A 16,528-nucleotide genomic window follows, 5' to 3' on the forward strand; every position below is an offset into this window, starting at 1 on the left:
TGAACACGACTCATGAAGACCTTCACCACCCCACTGAACACGACTCATGAAGACCTTCATCACCCCACTGAACATGACTCATGAAGACCTTCACCACCCCACTGAACACGACTCATGAAGACCTTCATCACCCCACTGAACATGACTCATGACTCATTAAGACCTTCATCACCCCACTGAACATGACTCATGGAGACCTTCATCACCCCACTGAACATGACTCATGAAGACCTTCATCAGTGTCCTTCATCCCAACTTGAAGAGATGTTAGCTCTATAACCCATTTTATAAACCTCGTCCACAAAAACAAACCTACATGGTGGATGAGAGTCGTTGCTGTACACATCTGAAAAACAAACAAGATAAAATATCATAAAACACTTTAATAGCATCTGTTAGAAAAGGACATTGATGATTGACATACTGTTCATGTCTAGTATTTCTTACCTTTTGATACCACTGATTTCCATACTGTCCTCTCATCATCCCCGATTAACTCCATCTCAATGTCCACCCCTGTGTTTCCCATTATCATCTGGCAACAGCTTGGTGTGGTGTCTGCAGGTAACAGCTGAATCTTCTGTAGGAGGCCATATGGTGCAACGATTGAGACAACAGACAGAGAGAGAGAGAAATAGTGAAATAGAATGACATTCCAGTTATTCATATACAATATGACAGATTCATGTCCTCAGCCTGATAAAACTACACCTCTGGATTGATGGAAGTGGAGCGGGGATTCTTGAACGCAAACCAACTGTTTAGCTTTAAGGACCCGTTTGGACTTGACAGGACGAATTCTGAAAATCCTTTGGACACCTGATTTTTCTCCCGTTCCTGAACAGCCTACAAAATGAGCAATGTAGTAGTCAGTCAGAACAATGTAGTCTCGTAATTCACACAACATGCAGCTCACTGAGCAATCCATTTTTGTCAACAACAACAAATGTGTATGCTTTTTGCTTTACGATCCCTATTTTACCAGGATATTATTTTAAAGGTGTACCAGGTAAGTTGACTGAGAAGAGATTATCTTTTACAGCAACGACCTGGAGAAGAGTTACAGGGGAGAGGAGAGGGGGAAAATGAGCCAATTGGAAGCTGGGGATGATTAGGTAGCCATGATGGTATGAGGGCCAGATTGGGAATTTAGCCAGGACACCGGGGTTAACATCCTCACTCTTACGATAAGTGCCATGGGATCTTTAGTGACCATTGAGAGTCAGGACACCGGGGTTAAAATCCTCACTCTTACGATAAGTGCCATGGGATCTTCAGTGACCATGGAGAGTCAGGACACCGGGGTTAACATCCCCACTCTTACGATAAGTGCCATGGGATCTTCAGTGACCATGGAGAGGACACCCGTTTAACATGCCATCTGAAAGACAGCGCCCTACGCAGGGCAATGTCCCCTTCACTGCCCCGGGCATTGGGTTCTCCTTCGACCAGAGGGAAGAGTGCCGTCTACTGGCTCTTCAAATGAACGAGACAGAAATAGATTTCTCACAGAGCTGCATGTTGTCTTTGTAATCTAGAGATTTCAACAAATTATCAGCTTTCCTTCAGTAAATTTCAACATCCTGTTGTCACTTCAGTGATAGTGGCTCACCTCTTTCTGACTGGAGTTTCTGAGGAGCAGGTACAGCCTTGAAATGACTGTTGACTTTTTTACTGCCATGTAGAGGACCACGTCACAGTGGACATCTACGTTCCAAGACAGTAATCTCAGTATAACAGAGATAGGTGAGAACTTGGGATGGAGAATCTTAACATGGAATCTGGTGACCTCATGCACTTCCTCTAAAGACACTCCATGTTCCTCTACATGAAGAATCTTCATCTCATTCCTCAGGGAAGGGTTGGTCCCTGAACAACACAATAAAAAGGAGACAGAAAGACAAATATTGTATTATTCATCCACCTAAAACACAAAGAATATGCAGTACCAGATCACAGTAAACTCAAACTCCCAGAATAGTTCATTCATTCATTCAGGAAGTGAAACTCAGTTACATGGAAATGTCTTTCTGAATACTAAATCTATGTGGTTTTACCTAAACAGACAAAGTGTGGCAGATGAACTTCCTCCAGTTCACCTAACTCCATAGTGATGTCCAGCAATGGACCACCTTGTGTGTACTGCATGTCTTTCAGAAGTTGACTGTAGGGTTCCCAGTTCCTGAAGTGATACTTCAGAATGACATCTCTCTCACACAGCCAGCGGAGCCCAGACACTGTGCACTCATAACTCCCTTTGGGTGTCCTGTGCCTTTTGGCAACAACAAGATGTGGTAGAGAGGGTCAGAGGTTGGATTAGAAGACTATTCCCAAAGGTAATGGGGAAATACACTAGCAATTGGAATGAAATGTTAAAAGTAGTTATTTTACCTGAACATTGTCACTCCCTGGACAGTGGAAGTCAAGGGTTCAATCTGATGCCAGTGTGTGGAGTTCTGAACAAGGACAAGCATGTCAGTAATACATATGGGGCCTGTTTCCTGGACACAGATTGAGTCTAGTGCTGGACTAAAAAGCATGCTCAATGGAAGTTTCAATATAAAGTTCTATAAGGTCCAGGACTAGACTTAATGTGTCCGGGAAACTGGCCCATTAAGCTAAGTAACAAATCTAATGTATTTATTCAATGTTACATGGAATGCTGGTGATTTATCAATTAAACTGTCTAATGACAAACTATGACAACAGCTAAAGTCCTGCATGCCTCCAAGCAGAACACAGGACTGTCTCTATCCCAGTATGAATGGTTGGTCACTACACACCTGGCTTTGAGACTGTGTTTATATTACTAAAGCAGAACACAGGACTGTCTATATCCCAGCATGAATGGTTGATCAGTACACACCTGGCTTTGAGACTGTGTTAATATTACTAAAGCAGAACCCAGGACTGTCTATATCCCAGTATGAATGGTTGGTCAGTACACACCTGGCTTTGAGACTGTGTTTATATTACTAAAGCAGAACCCAGGACTGTCTATATCCCAGTATGAATGGTTGGTCAGTACACACCTGGCTTTGAGTCTGTGCCTGACTCCTGCAGGTATGTAAAAGTAAGAATTGACATTATTACTTACCTCAACATGGTCACAAGTCTTACAGGTCTGAGGAATCCCTGAAGGCAAAAGTAGTTATTTAAAATGGACAATCTCATGTAATAATGAATTAATAATCATTAAATAGAATTGTAATAAAAATGAATATAAGTGAGCAACAGTTTCAGAATGTACACTCATTAGCATACCATAATCTGACATAAGTGTTATATTAATTAATGTTTGTGGAAGCAGGAAACAACATCGTTCTGGTCCATGTTTTGTAGATGTTGGGGGCCTGATTTCTGATAGATTCTAGGATGAGAGCTTAAAGGTAGAGTCAGCTAAATGATGATGTACGAGAAGCACCACAGATATTGTGATGAGCAAGATGCTAACCCACTATGCTGTTACCTTTGTGCATCTACGTCATATCGCTGACTCTACCTTTAATTTTGTTTTGACCAAATAGATCATGATTTTGTTAATTGCCTGGGAATCAACTGTAATGAACGCTTTAAAAATATTTTGAGTCATAAACAATTATCAGATAACACTCACATTTCTCAGGTCCAAACTTGATACAACACTCTCCACCATGGTCTCTGGTGTTCTCAGGTCCAGGCTTGGTCCAACACTCTTCACCATGGTCTCTGGTGTCCCCAGGTCCAGACTTGATACAACTCTCTCCACCATGGTCTCTGGTGTCCTCAGGTCCAGACTTGATACAACACTCTCCACCATGGTCTCCGGTGTCCTCAGGTCCAGACTTGATACAACTCTCTAAGCCATGGTCTCTGGTGTCCTCAGGTCCAGGCTTGATCCAACACTCTCCACCATGGTCTCTGGTGTTCTCAGGTCCAGGCTTGATCCAACTCTCTCCACCATGGTCTCTGGTGTCCTCAGGTCTAGGCTTGATCCAACACTCTCCACCATGGTCTCTGGTGTTCTCAGGTCCAGGCTTGATCCAACTCTCTCCACCATGGTCTCTGGTGTCCTCAGGTCTAGGCTTGATACAACACTCTCCACCATGGTCACTGGTGTCCTCAGGTCCAGGCTTGATCCAACTCTCTCCACCATGGTCTCTGGTGTCCTCAGGTCCAGGCTTGATACAACACTCTCCACCATGGTCTCTGGTGTCCTCAGGTCTAGGCTTGATACAACTCTCTCCACCATGGTCTCTGGTGTCCTCAGGTTCAGACTTGATCCAACTCTCTCCACCATGGTCTCTGGTGTCCTCAGGTCCAGACTTGATCCAACTCTCTCCACCATGGTCTCTGGTGTTGGTAAAGCAGAAGGATAGACTGTGATTAAACTAAATACAACTTATAAAGGCTTGATATAGCATACATACAGTCTTCATAAGCAGTACAAAGGGTGTATAAAGGGTGACAGATCAGGTCCCTATGTAGGGTGCATTGCCTAAATGTGACATAACCCACTATGTCACCTTCCATAAAGTCAATACTGATGGTGATATTTAACTAGGCACAATCTAACTGTCTGTAAGTCCAACAGAACACATTAAAACACACCACTACTACTAATCTACCTGTCTGTAGGTCCAACAGAACACATTAAAACACACCACTACTACTAATCTAACTGTCTGTAGGTCCAACAGAACACATTAAAACACACCTCTACTACTAATCTAACTGTCTGTAGGTCCAACAGAACACATTAAAACACACCTCTACTAATCTAACTGTCTGTAGGTCCAACAGAACACAACACACCACTACTACTAATCTAACTGTCTGTAGGTCCAACAGAACACATTAATACACACCACTACTACTAATATAATTGTAGAAATGATTCCAGAGGAAACAAATTATAAATCATCGCTATGACTCACCTCTGAATGTGTTGGTCATCTATCGGACACAGGGTCAATGAGGAGGAGTACATTATAAACCCAGGATAGAGGGGTTCAGTGAATGTGGTGTGTTCTGTGTAGAAGTGTGTCACTGTACCAGAGGAGGACACACTATAGAAGGACAAAGTACCAGCTGGCCAGTCCAGATACACTCCAACTCTCTTAGAAACAGGACAAGTATCTGGTCGACTGTATCTGATGACTCCATTATGGTAAAAGTTATAAGCACTATCATAGCAGACTAAACACCAGGACTCCTTATTGTGTCCAATCCTACGGTCAATCTTCCCTCCCTTCCTCTTCATTCCTTTGTACACCACACCAATGAAAGCCCCGTCACCATCCCTCTCCACCTCCCAGTAATAACGACCTCCAGATAAGCCTTCTCTGCAGAGAACTTGGGGATGAAAGTCAAATCTTTCTGGATGGTCTTCATAATGCTGGTCCTCCACCACCCGTTTCAACTTCCTGTTCCCCTCAGACAGTCTCAGGTTTGGGTGTGCTGTATTTGGGTCCAGGGTGAGATAACAGGCATCTGTAGACAAAAGGAGAGTTTAATCAAACCACATCTTCATATAAAATGTTGTTTTGTAGGTACAGAACAAGTATTGATTAGTTACTATGTTACTATAGTTCTGAGTATTCAGTTAATTAGGATTGAAGAGACTTACATTTCCTCGGCCCTGATTTCAGCCTGCACTCTCCACCATGATCCACACTGTAGGAGAAACAGGTTATTGACTGACAAAGACCTAATAAAGCAGTCAACATTTAAACCATATTGTTGTGTTCTGGTGCGCTATCCCAGTTCATTACTATCCTACCTACTGCATACAGAACGGAGTACAGTTCATTACTAGAGACATACAGGTATTCTATCCTACCTACTGCATACAGAACAGAGTACAGTTCATTACTAGAGACATACAGGTATTATATCCTACCTACTGCATACAGAACGGAGTACAGTTCATTACTAGAGACATACAGGTATTATATCCTACCTACTGCATACAGAACGGAGTACAGTTCATTACTAGAGATATACAGGTATTATATCCTACCTACTGCATACAGAACGGAGTACAATTCATTACTAGAGACATACAGGTATTCTATCCTACCTACTGCATACAGAACAGAGACATACAGGTATTCTATCCTACCTACTGCATACAGAACAGAGACATACAGGTATTCTATCCTACCTACTGCATACAGAAAAGAGTACAATTCATTACTAGAGACATACAGGTATTCTATCCTACCTACTGCATACAGAACGGAGAACAATTCCAACAGGATATCAGAGATGCAGAAGAAGAGTATTCATGTGGTGATGATGTATGCTGTGTTGGAGTGCTCAGCCTGCTGGGTAAACTTCCCCCTTAATTCTACCATCATGTCCTCATGTTACTGACCCTACTACACTACATATGACACAACCACTTCTCACACTATTAGGACATCTATTCTGACTTACTTCAGCTTCATCAGTTTATATGTGGGATCCCTCAGAGCAGCTGAAAGCAGGCCCCCTGCAGAGTCTCCTGGGTGATTGTAGCTCAGTTCCAGCTCTTTCAGGTGGGAGGGGTTTGACCTCAGAGATGAAGACAGAGCAGCACAGCCCTCCTCTGTGACCAGACAGCCAGACAGCCTACAAAGAGACACACAACAGCTGTCTAGGTTGGTGTACGGGTGTCAATCATCTTGTAGGACACCAATTCATTTGTACACGACACAAATATTGTGATGAAACATCAGATTTTGAGAGTTTTTGTTTTACTCAGCTCAGTACCGACCTGAATGTAACAGCTGTACTTACCCAAGTGTGTGTAGTTTACAGTCTGGATCCTCCAGTCCAGCAGACAGCAGTGTAACTCAGCTCAGTACCAACCTGACTGAAACAGCTGTACTTACCCCAGTGTGTGTAGTTTACAGTCTGGATCCTCCAGTCCAGCAGACAGCAGTGTAACTCAGCTCAGTACCAACCTGACTGAAACAGCTGTACTTACCCCAGTGTGTGTAGTTTACAGTCTGGATCCTCCAGTCCAGCAGACAGCAGTGTAACTCCTGAGTCCTGCAGGTCATTGTCTCTCAGCTCCAGTTGTTTCAGTTGTGAGTTGGGTGAACTCAGGACTGAGGCCAGATCTGAACAGCAACCCTCTGTCAGACCACACTGACCTAGACTAGAGGGCAGAAGAGCACATGATTAACACATGTTTAAAACATCCACATAATAACTCACTCGAGACAGTGGATATTGAAGATATTTAACTCACACAAGTGTCTGTACGTTGCGGAGTGGACTGGTTTGTCCAACACAGAGCAGCTCCACTCCTCTGTCTCCCAGGTCATTGTAGCTGAGGTCCAGTTCTCTCAGGGGGGAGTTTGGTGTCTGCAGAGCTGAGGCCAGAGTCTCAAAGGATTTATATGTGAGTTTACAGCCAGCTAGTCTGGAGAGAAGAGATATAGTGATATACTGTTAAATATGCAAAGATAATCTTACTTCTACCCCCTCCTTTTTCGAACATTCTGTTAAAAATCGCGCAACTTTTCAGCGTCCTGCTACTCATGCCAGGAATATAGTATATGCATATGATTAGTATGTGTGGATAGAAAACACTCCGAAGTTTCTAAAACTGGTTAAATCACGGCTGTGACTATAACAGATCGTGTGTTTCATTGAAAAACGCAAGAAAAACTGCTCTCTGAAAGCTAAAAATAATTTCCATAAGACACTTTCATGGGTTGTTAAAATTTTATATCGACCTGCATGCAATTCATACAAATTCCACACGATGTCGCCATTGTCGTCATTTTCAATTGAATTTTTTGTTGGAAAATCCAACTATCTGGATTCCGTTTCTTCCGGTCTCCACCAGGATGGTTTGAATGTGGACATTGGCAGCCATTGATTTGCAGACGAGGAGCTATTGAATATACATCGCCCTGTAATCATTTTGATAGATTATAAACATTTACTAATACCTAAAGTTGGATTACAAAAGGATTTCGAAGTGTTTTGTGAAAGTTTATCGTCGACTTTTTTAATTTTAAAAAATGACGCAGCGTTTAAAAACAATGTTTTTTTCTGAATGACACAGCTTCCATAGAAAGCTATTTTGGGTATATATGGACCGATTTAAACGAAACAAAGACCCAATAGTGATGTTTATGGGGCATATAGGAGTGCCAAGAAAGAAGCTCGTCAAAGGTAATGAATGTTTTATATTTTATTTCTGCGTTTTGTGCAGCGCCGGATAAGCAAAGTCTTTGTTTACGTCGCATTCAGGCAATTTGAGGTGTTGCATGCTATCAGATAATAGCTTCTCATGCTTTCGCCGAAAAGCATTTTAAAAATCTGACTTGTTGGCTAGGTTCACAACGAGTGTAGCTTTAATTCAATACCCTGCTTGTGAATTTTGATCAAGGTTTGAGTTTTAACGAGTACATTTAGCATTTAGCGTAGCGCATTTGCATTTCCAGGTGCCTAGTTGAGACATATGCGTCTCAAGTAGAATCAAGAAGTTAAGAATAATGAGATGCATTGAGACAATAACAGAAGGACATGATTTAACAATGTTAAAAAAATACTTTTTACCCTTTTAATTATTTTATATATATTTAGTATACGTTTTTACAAGATGAGTGATGAGAAGAGAATCGTCCAGCTCATTGGGTCTCTCTCTACACCCCCTATATGCCCTGTCTTGAAATATGCAGACAGATGGATTAAAAGTATGTTTACATTGTAATACTTCTGACAGACAACTTCTATCTCCTCCCATAACTTTAGGAATTATAGCATTCCCCAGAAAGCATGAATTATTGACTCATTGTTAGTTTTACACTTAAGACATGGCTCTGTCGTTGTGCTGTAGAATTTGTTAATTTTGTCTTGTGTAACAAATTCTATACATTACTTTATACTGGATTAACCGCACATTTTTGCTGACTTTAATTTCATTAGTTATGTTCCAACATTCCCTCCATCTTGTGCCAATTTCAGTTATTTTTAAGTCTTGGTTCCAATAGTAAAACATTTTTTTTTCTCTAAAAACAAATACTAACTCACACAAGATATTTAACCTTAGTTTGATATATTTATCACATTCGATTAATGTTTCTGCATATTTACCAAGATGTTCAAATAATGTTAAAAACCTAACACATACTAGCTACATACAAAATATATAAACACTATAGAGACAGTGGATACTGGAGATATTTAACTCACACTAGTGTCTGTATGTTGCAGAGTGGACTGGTTAGTCCAACACAGAGCAGCTCCACTCCTCTGTCTCCCAGGTCATTGTAGCTGAGGTCCAGTTCTCTCAGGGGGGAGTTTGGTGTCTGCAGAGCTGAGGCCAGAGTCTCACAGGATTCATATGTGAGTTCACAGTCAACCAGTCTGGAGAGAGGAGATATGTTGATACACTGTTAAATATGCAAAGATTTAAGAATAATGTTATTCATTAAGACAATAATAGAAGGAAATGATTAAACAATGTTAAAAACATACACATACTTACTATATACAAAATATATAAACACACAGTGGATACTGAAGATTACGGACATATTCAATCAATCCTTATCCCAGTCTGCTGTTCCCACATGCTTCAAGAGGGCCACCATTCTCCCTGTTCCCAAGAAAGCTAAGGTAACTGAGCTAAACGACTACCGCCCCGTAGCACTCACTTCCGTCATCATGAAGTGCTTTGAGAGACTAGTCAAGGACCATATCACCTCCACCCTACCTGACACCCTAGACCCACTCCAATTTGCTTACCGCCCAAATAGGTCCACAGACGATGCAATCTCAACCACACTGCACACTGCCCTAACCCATCTGGACAAGAGGAATACCTATGTGAGAATGCTGTTCATCAACTACAGCTCAGCATTTAACACCATAGTACCCTCCAAACTCGTCACCAAGCTCGAGACCCTGGTTCTCGACCCCACCCTGTGCAACTGGGTACTGGACTTCCTGACGGGCCGATCCCAGGTGGTGAGGGTAGGCAACAACATCTCCCCAATAACCTCACACTCAATGTCAACAAAACAAAGGAGATGATTGTGGACTCCAGGAAACAGCAGAGGCAGCACCCCCCTATCCACATCGATGGGACAGTATTGGAGAGGGTAGTAAGTTAAGTTCCTCTGCGTACACATCATGGACAAACTGAATTGGTCCACCCACACAGACAGCGTCGTGAAGAAGGCGTAGCAGCGCCTCTTCAACCTCAGGAGGCTGAAGAAATTTGGCTTGTCACCAAAAGCACTCACAAACTTCTACAGATGCACAATCAAGAGCATCCTGTCGGGCTGTATCACCGCCTGGTACGGCAACTGCTCCGCCCTCAACCGTAAGGCTCTCCAGAGGGTAGTGAGGTCTGCACAACGCATCACCGGGGGCAAACTACCGGCCCTCCAGGACACCTACACAACCCGATGTCACAGGAAGGCCATAAAGATCATCAAGGACAACAACCACCCGAGCCACTGCCTGTTCACCCCGCTATCATCCAGAAGGCGAGATCAGTACAGGTGCATCAAAGCAAGGACTGAGAGACTGAAAAACAGCTTCTATCTCAAGGCCATAAGACTGTTAAACAGCCACCACTAACATTGAGTGGCTGCTGCCAACACACTGACTCAACTCCAGCCACTTTAATAATGGGAATTGATGGAAATTGATGTAAAATATATATCACTAGCCACTTTAAAACAATGCTACTTAATATAATGCTTACATACCCTGCATTACTCATTGCATATGTATAAACTGTACTCGATACCATCTACTGCATCTTGCCTATGCCGTTCTGTACCATCACTCATTCATATATCTTTATGTACATATTCTTTATCCTTTTACACTTGTGTGTATAAGGTAGTAGTTGTGGAATTGTTAGGTTAGATTACTCATTGGTTATTACTGCATTGTCGGAACTAGAAGCACAAGCATTTCGCAACACTCGCATTAACATCTGCTAACCATGTGTTTGTGACAAATACATTTGATTTGATTTGAGATATTTAACTCACACTAGTGTCTGTATGTTGCAGAGTGGACTGGTTAGTCCAACACAGAGCAGCTCCACTCCTCTGTCTCCCAGGTCATTGTTGCTGAGGTTCAGTTCTCTCAAGGGGGAGTTTGGTGTCTGCAGAGCTGAGGTCAGAGTCTCACAGGATTCATGTGTGATTTTACAGTCAACCAGTCTGGAGAGAGGAGATATGCCGATTAGAGGTCGGCCGATTAATTAAGTTTTCATAATCGGTAATCAGCATTTTTGGATGCCGATTATGGCCGATTAAATTGCAATCCATGAGGAGACTGCGTGGCAGGCTGACCACCTGTTACACAAGTGCAGCATCAAAAGGACCTTGTTGCTGCAAGGAGCCAAGGTAAGTTGCTAGCTAGCATTAAACTTACCTTATAAAAAACAATCTAACTACACATGGTTGATGATATTACTAGGTTAGGCGTTGCATATAATCAATGCGGTGCCTTATAATTTATCATCGAATCACAGCCTACTTCGCCAAACGGCTGATGATTTAACAAAAGCGCATTGCCGAAAAAAGCACAATTGTTGCACCAATGTACCATAAACATCAATGCCATTCTTAATCAATACACAGAAGTATATATATTTTTTAAACCTGCATATTTAGTTGAAAGAAATTCAAGTTAGCGGGCAATATTAACTACGGAAATTGAGTCATTTGATAGAGCAGTCTGACTGAGCGGTGGTAGGCAGCAGCAGACTCGTAAGCATTCATTCAAACAGCCCTTTACTCCGTTTCCCGGCAGCTCTTCGCAATGCTTGACGCCGTTTATGACTTCAAGCCTATCAACTCCTGAGATCAGGCTGGCGATACTAAAGTGCCTATAAGAACATCCAATAGTCAGAGGTATATGAAATACAAATGGTATAGAGAGAAATAGTCGCGGCGTCATAATTCCTTTGCGGCTGAACTCGAAAGGGGTTCCTCCATTATTTTACCGTTCGTGTCTTCCATAGAGAATGTCTTGATCTACTTCAAATACGGTCTGTGTTTTGTGAAGGCTTGAAACGCCTCGGAGTTTTGATAGTCGTGTAAATCTCGCTAGGATAAGGTAACGTTTGTCAACATATTTTCAGAAATCCACTCTACAATTTAAAAAAAAAGCCAATACTGATCAGAGTTACCTTGTCCTATGGATATCTACACAGTTATTAAATTGGCAAGGTGGTGTAAACCTACACGAAACACAGACCTGATTTGAAGTGAATCTAAACATATCCTATGGAATATATGAATGAAGGAACCGCTTTTCAGATTTTGCTGGAAGGTGTCATGGGATTTATGACTCACACTTTGGTAGTCAATACATACCATGTCCATTATTAAAATAGGATTTCCTGCATATAGAAATTACAGTTGTTTTCAACATTCATCACAGGTAACTTCAACTCTAGTTTAATTATTCAAACAGTTGAGAGTATTTGTGTCTCCTAAGCGGACTCTTCAGTATCCCTGTCACTTCAGAGAGCTGTGTGTGTGTGTGTGTGTGTGTACGATTATATTAATTTTACAGATAGCAGAGAAAAGCAGAGCACCAGTGTGGGACAATGACATTGAATTGGCACCAGGGAAAGCAAGGTGTCTAATTTGTGATAAAAAATACAAAATTGTCCAATTAATCGGTTTCGGCTTTTTTTGGTCCTCCAATATTCGGTATCGGTGTAAAAATCATAATCGTTTGACCACTAATGTCGATACACTGTTAAATATGCAACGCTTTAAGAATAATGAGATATATTAAGACAATAACAAAAGGACACATGATTCACCAATGCTAAAAACATACTATCTCACTCAAGATATTCAGCCTTAGTTTGATATATTTATCACATTGTATGTATGTTTCTGCATATTTACCAAGATATTCAAATAATGTTAAACATACACATACTAACTAACTACAAACTATATAAACACACAGTAGATACTGAAGATATGTAACTCACACTAGTGTCTGTATGTTGCAGAGTGGACTGGTTAGTCCAACACAGAGCAGCTCCACTCCTCTGTCTCCCAGGTCATTGTAGCTGAGGTCCAGTTCTCTTACGGGGGAGTTTGGTGTCTGCAGAGCTGAGGCCAGAGTCTCACAGGATTTATATGTGAGTTTACAGCGATCCAGTCTGGATAGAGGAGATGATCTGTTAGATATACAAATCCTTCATTATAATGATACTGTATACATCAACTCAATAACAGAACTTACAGTGCTCTCTTGCAGGTTCTCACTACCGGCAGCAACCTCTGATAACCTTTCTCTGATGTGTTGTATGTCTTCAGGTCAAACTCCTCCAGCACCTCCTCTGACATCAGTAACAGGTAGGCCAGGGCTGAACATTGGTCAGGTTCTAGTCTTGTTTCTGAAAGAGTTCCTGAATGCAGGGAGGTCTGCATGTCTTCAACAAGAGAATTGGCACCAAGTTCATTCAGACAGTGGAACAAGTTGATGATCCTTTCTGGTGAGGATTCCTGGTTGATCTTGTCTGAAAGGTACCTGACTGTTCTCTTAACTGTTTCCTCATTGGTCTGTGTTGTACTTCCTGTCTGTGTCAGAAGGCCTGGTAACAGATTCTGATTGGACTCCAGTGAGAGACCCAGAAGGAAGCGGAGGAACAGGTCCAGGTGTCCATTCTCACTCTTCAAGGCCTGGTCCACTGCTGTCCTGTGTAAGTCAGACAACTGGATTGACTCCTTCTCTTCATCATAACTAGTGACTTCTTTTCTGATTGACTCCTCTTCATCATAACTAGTGACTGCTTTTCTGATTGACTCCCTCTCTTCATCATAACTAGTGACTGATTTTATGATTGACTCCTCTTCATCATAACTAGTGACTGCATTTATGATTGACTCCTTTTCTTCATCATCATCATCACGAGTGACTGCTTTTATGATTGACTCCTCCTCCTCATCATCACTAGTGACTGATTTGGGGGAGAAAACATTTTCCTTCTTGCACAGACATGATTCTAAAGCATGCACTGCTGCTAGAAACTCCTGAATGCTCAGATGCACAAAGCTGTAGACCTTGTCTTGGTACAGCCCAGATTCTTCTTTAAAGATCTCTGTACACAATGCTGAGTACTCTGATGCCTCTGTGACATCAAGGCCACACTCTCTCAGGTCCTCCTCATAGAAGATCAGGTTGCCCTTTTGCAGCTGTTGGAAAGCCAGCTTTGACAGTTTCAGGATCATCTCTTTGTCTGACTGAGACAGTTCCTTTGGGTTTGTCTCTGTGGCTTTGTTGTACTTCCTGTTCTTCACAATGATTTGGATCATGAAGTGTGAGTACATCTGGGTCAGAGTTTTGGGGACTTCATCCTTCTCTGCCTCTTTCAGCATCATCTCAAGGACAGTGGCTGATATCCAACAGAAGACTGGCATGTGGCACATGATGTGGAGGCTCCTTGATGTCTTCATGTGTTTGATGATTTCATTGGCCAGATTCTGATCTGGGATCTTCTTCCTGAAGTACTCCTCCTTCTGTGGATCATTGAACCCTCTTACCTCTGTCACCTGGTCAACACACTCAGGAGGGATCTGATTGGCTGCTGCAGGCCGTGTGGTTATCCAGAGGAGTGCAGAGGGAAGCAGATTCCCCTCGATGAGGTTTGTCAGCAGCACATCCACTGAAGTTGGCTTCGTGAGATCACAGCACTTCTCATTGTTTTTGAAGTCTAGAGGAAGTCGACACTCGTCCAGACCATCAAAAATGAAAACAGTTTTGCTTTCACCATCTTCAATGCTGTCAATCTCTTTCAGCTCTGAGAAGTAGTGGGAAAGAAGTTGCATGAGACTGTATTGGTCCTTTTTCAGGTTCAGATCACGGAAAGGAAGAGGAAACATGAAATGAACGTCCTGATTGGCTTTTCCCTCTGCCCAGTCAAGGATGACCTTCTGCACAGAGACTGTTTTTCCAATGCCTGCGATTCCTTTGGTTAGCACAGTTCTGATTGGTTTGTCTTGTCCAGGTAAAGGCTTGAAGATGTCGTTGCATTTGATTGGTGTCTCTTGTGTGGTTTGTTTCTTGGATGCCATCTCTATCTGTCTAACCTCATGTTCATTATTGAGCCCTCCACTTCCACCCTCTGTGATGTAGAGCTCTGTGTAGATGTCCTTGAACAGACTTTGGTTTCCATGGTGTCCAATTCCTTCAGAAATGTGTTGATACTTGTGTTTCAGTTTAGCCTTAATCTCTTGTTGGACTGTCAGCAGAGTTTGACCTGTAGGAAAACAATGAGAGTTGGGACTCATAAGTTTGTGTGTTTTATAAGGGCCTTTGTACCGTTCTTTGTGATATTGTATGAAACACAGTCTTACTTCTTCTGTCCAGAAGGTTGTGTGTGATCTTTAATACATCCTCACTGTCCAAACTCTCCACTTCCTTATTGTCATCTGGTAATGGTTCATGGCTGAAAGCAGGTGGCTGATCACTCTTCATTGATACCAGGCTGGTTGTAGGGGACTCTGCTCTGGGCTTCTGGACACTGAACAAAACAGGGAGACAGATCACCTCGTCAATATCACATTAATACCTCATCTACTTCATTTTAACAACTGTATAATGGAACTTCTAGAAGTCCTGATGTTTCTTTTAAAGCTACAGTCTGCAATTGGTAAATCCATGTTTGGCCTTTTAAATTAATTATGTAGATCTACATTCCATGTAATTTGGGAACACTTTTCATTAGTTTTCATTAGTTTGATTTTTTTCATAGCAATGTATATTTTGCAATTCATCTCTTACCTCTTTGAACTGGTGTCTTGAGTCATTTTAGAGGCAGTGGTCCCCCCTCACTCTCCCCAGAGAGACTCATTTTAGAGGCAGTGGTCTCCTCCTCTCTCTCCCCAGAGAGACTCATTTTAGAGGCAGTGGTCTCCTCCTCTCTCCCCCCAGAGAGACTCATTTTAGAGGCAGTGGTCTCCTCCTTTCTCTCCCCAGAGAGACTCATTTTAGAGGAAGTGGTCCCCTCCTCTCTCTCCCCAGAGAGACTCGTTTTAGGTGTAAGTCACAGCTCACTCAGCTACAATAAGAAATAACAGAACAGTATGTCTGAACATTGAAGAACCATTAACAATGACAACACTTTTATTGTCGGCTAGTCTACCTGATCTGTCTCCATAACAACAGCTAGTCTACCTGATCTGTCTCCATAACAACAGCTAGTCTACCTGGATGGATCCCCTGACTCCATAACAACAGCTAGTCTACCTGGTTGGATCCCCTGACTCCATAACAACAGCTAGTCTACCTGGTTGGATCCCCTGACTCCATAACAACAGCTAGTCTACCTGGTTGGATCCCCTGACTCCATAACAACAGCTAGTCTACCTGGTTGGATCCCCTGACTCCATAACAACAGCTAGTCTACCTGGTTGGATCCCCTGTCTCCATAACAACAGCTAGTCTACCTGGTTGGATCCCCTGACTCCATAACAACAGCTAGTCTACCTGGTTGGATCCCCTGACTCCATAACAACAGCTAGTCTACCTGGTTGGATCCCCTGACTCC

General features: G+C 42.3%; 1 protein-coding gene across 1 annotated transcript; it reads right to left on the reverse strand.

Moving 5' to 3' along the window:
* Positions 1-203: 203 nt before the first annotated feature.
* LOC139395756 (NACHT, LRR and PYD domains-containing protein 5-like) lies at positions 204-15,995 on the reverse strand. The gene is made up of 19 exons (XM_071143114.1): positions 15,763-15,995; positions 15,336-15,502; positions 13,222-15,238; positions 12,965-13,138; positions 10,995-11,168; positions 9,178-9,351; positions 7,220-7,393; positions 6,953-7,126; positions 6,421-6,594; positions 5,609-5,655; positions 4,917-5,472; positions 3,617-4,332; positions 3,098-3,135; positions 2,392-2,456; positions 2,058-2,272; positions 1,613-1,869; positions 712-846; positions 448-580; positions 204-346 (listed from the first exon to the last, which is right to left on the reverse strand). The coding sequence occupies exons 1-19, from the start codon at positions 15,786-15,788 to the stop codon at positions 237-239; spliced, it is 5,526 nt and encodes a 1,841-aa protein (XP_070999215.1). The 5' UTR covers positions 15,789-15,995; the 3' UTR covers positions 204-236.
* Between the last annotated feature and the right edge of the window lie 533 nt (positions 15,996-16,528).

This window comes from Oncorhynchus clarkii, unplaced genomic scaffold, assembly GCF_045791955.1.
Source record: "Oncorhynchus clarkii lewisi isolate Uvic-CL-2024 unplaced genomic scaffold, UVic_Ocla_1.0 unplaced_contig_9079_pilon_pilon, whole genome shotgun sequence".
NCBI lineage: Eukaryota > Metazoa > Chordata > Actinopteri > Salmoniformes > Salmonidae > Oncorhynchus > Oncorhynchus clarkii.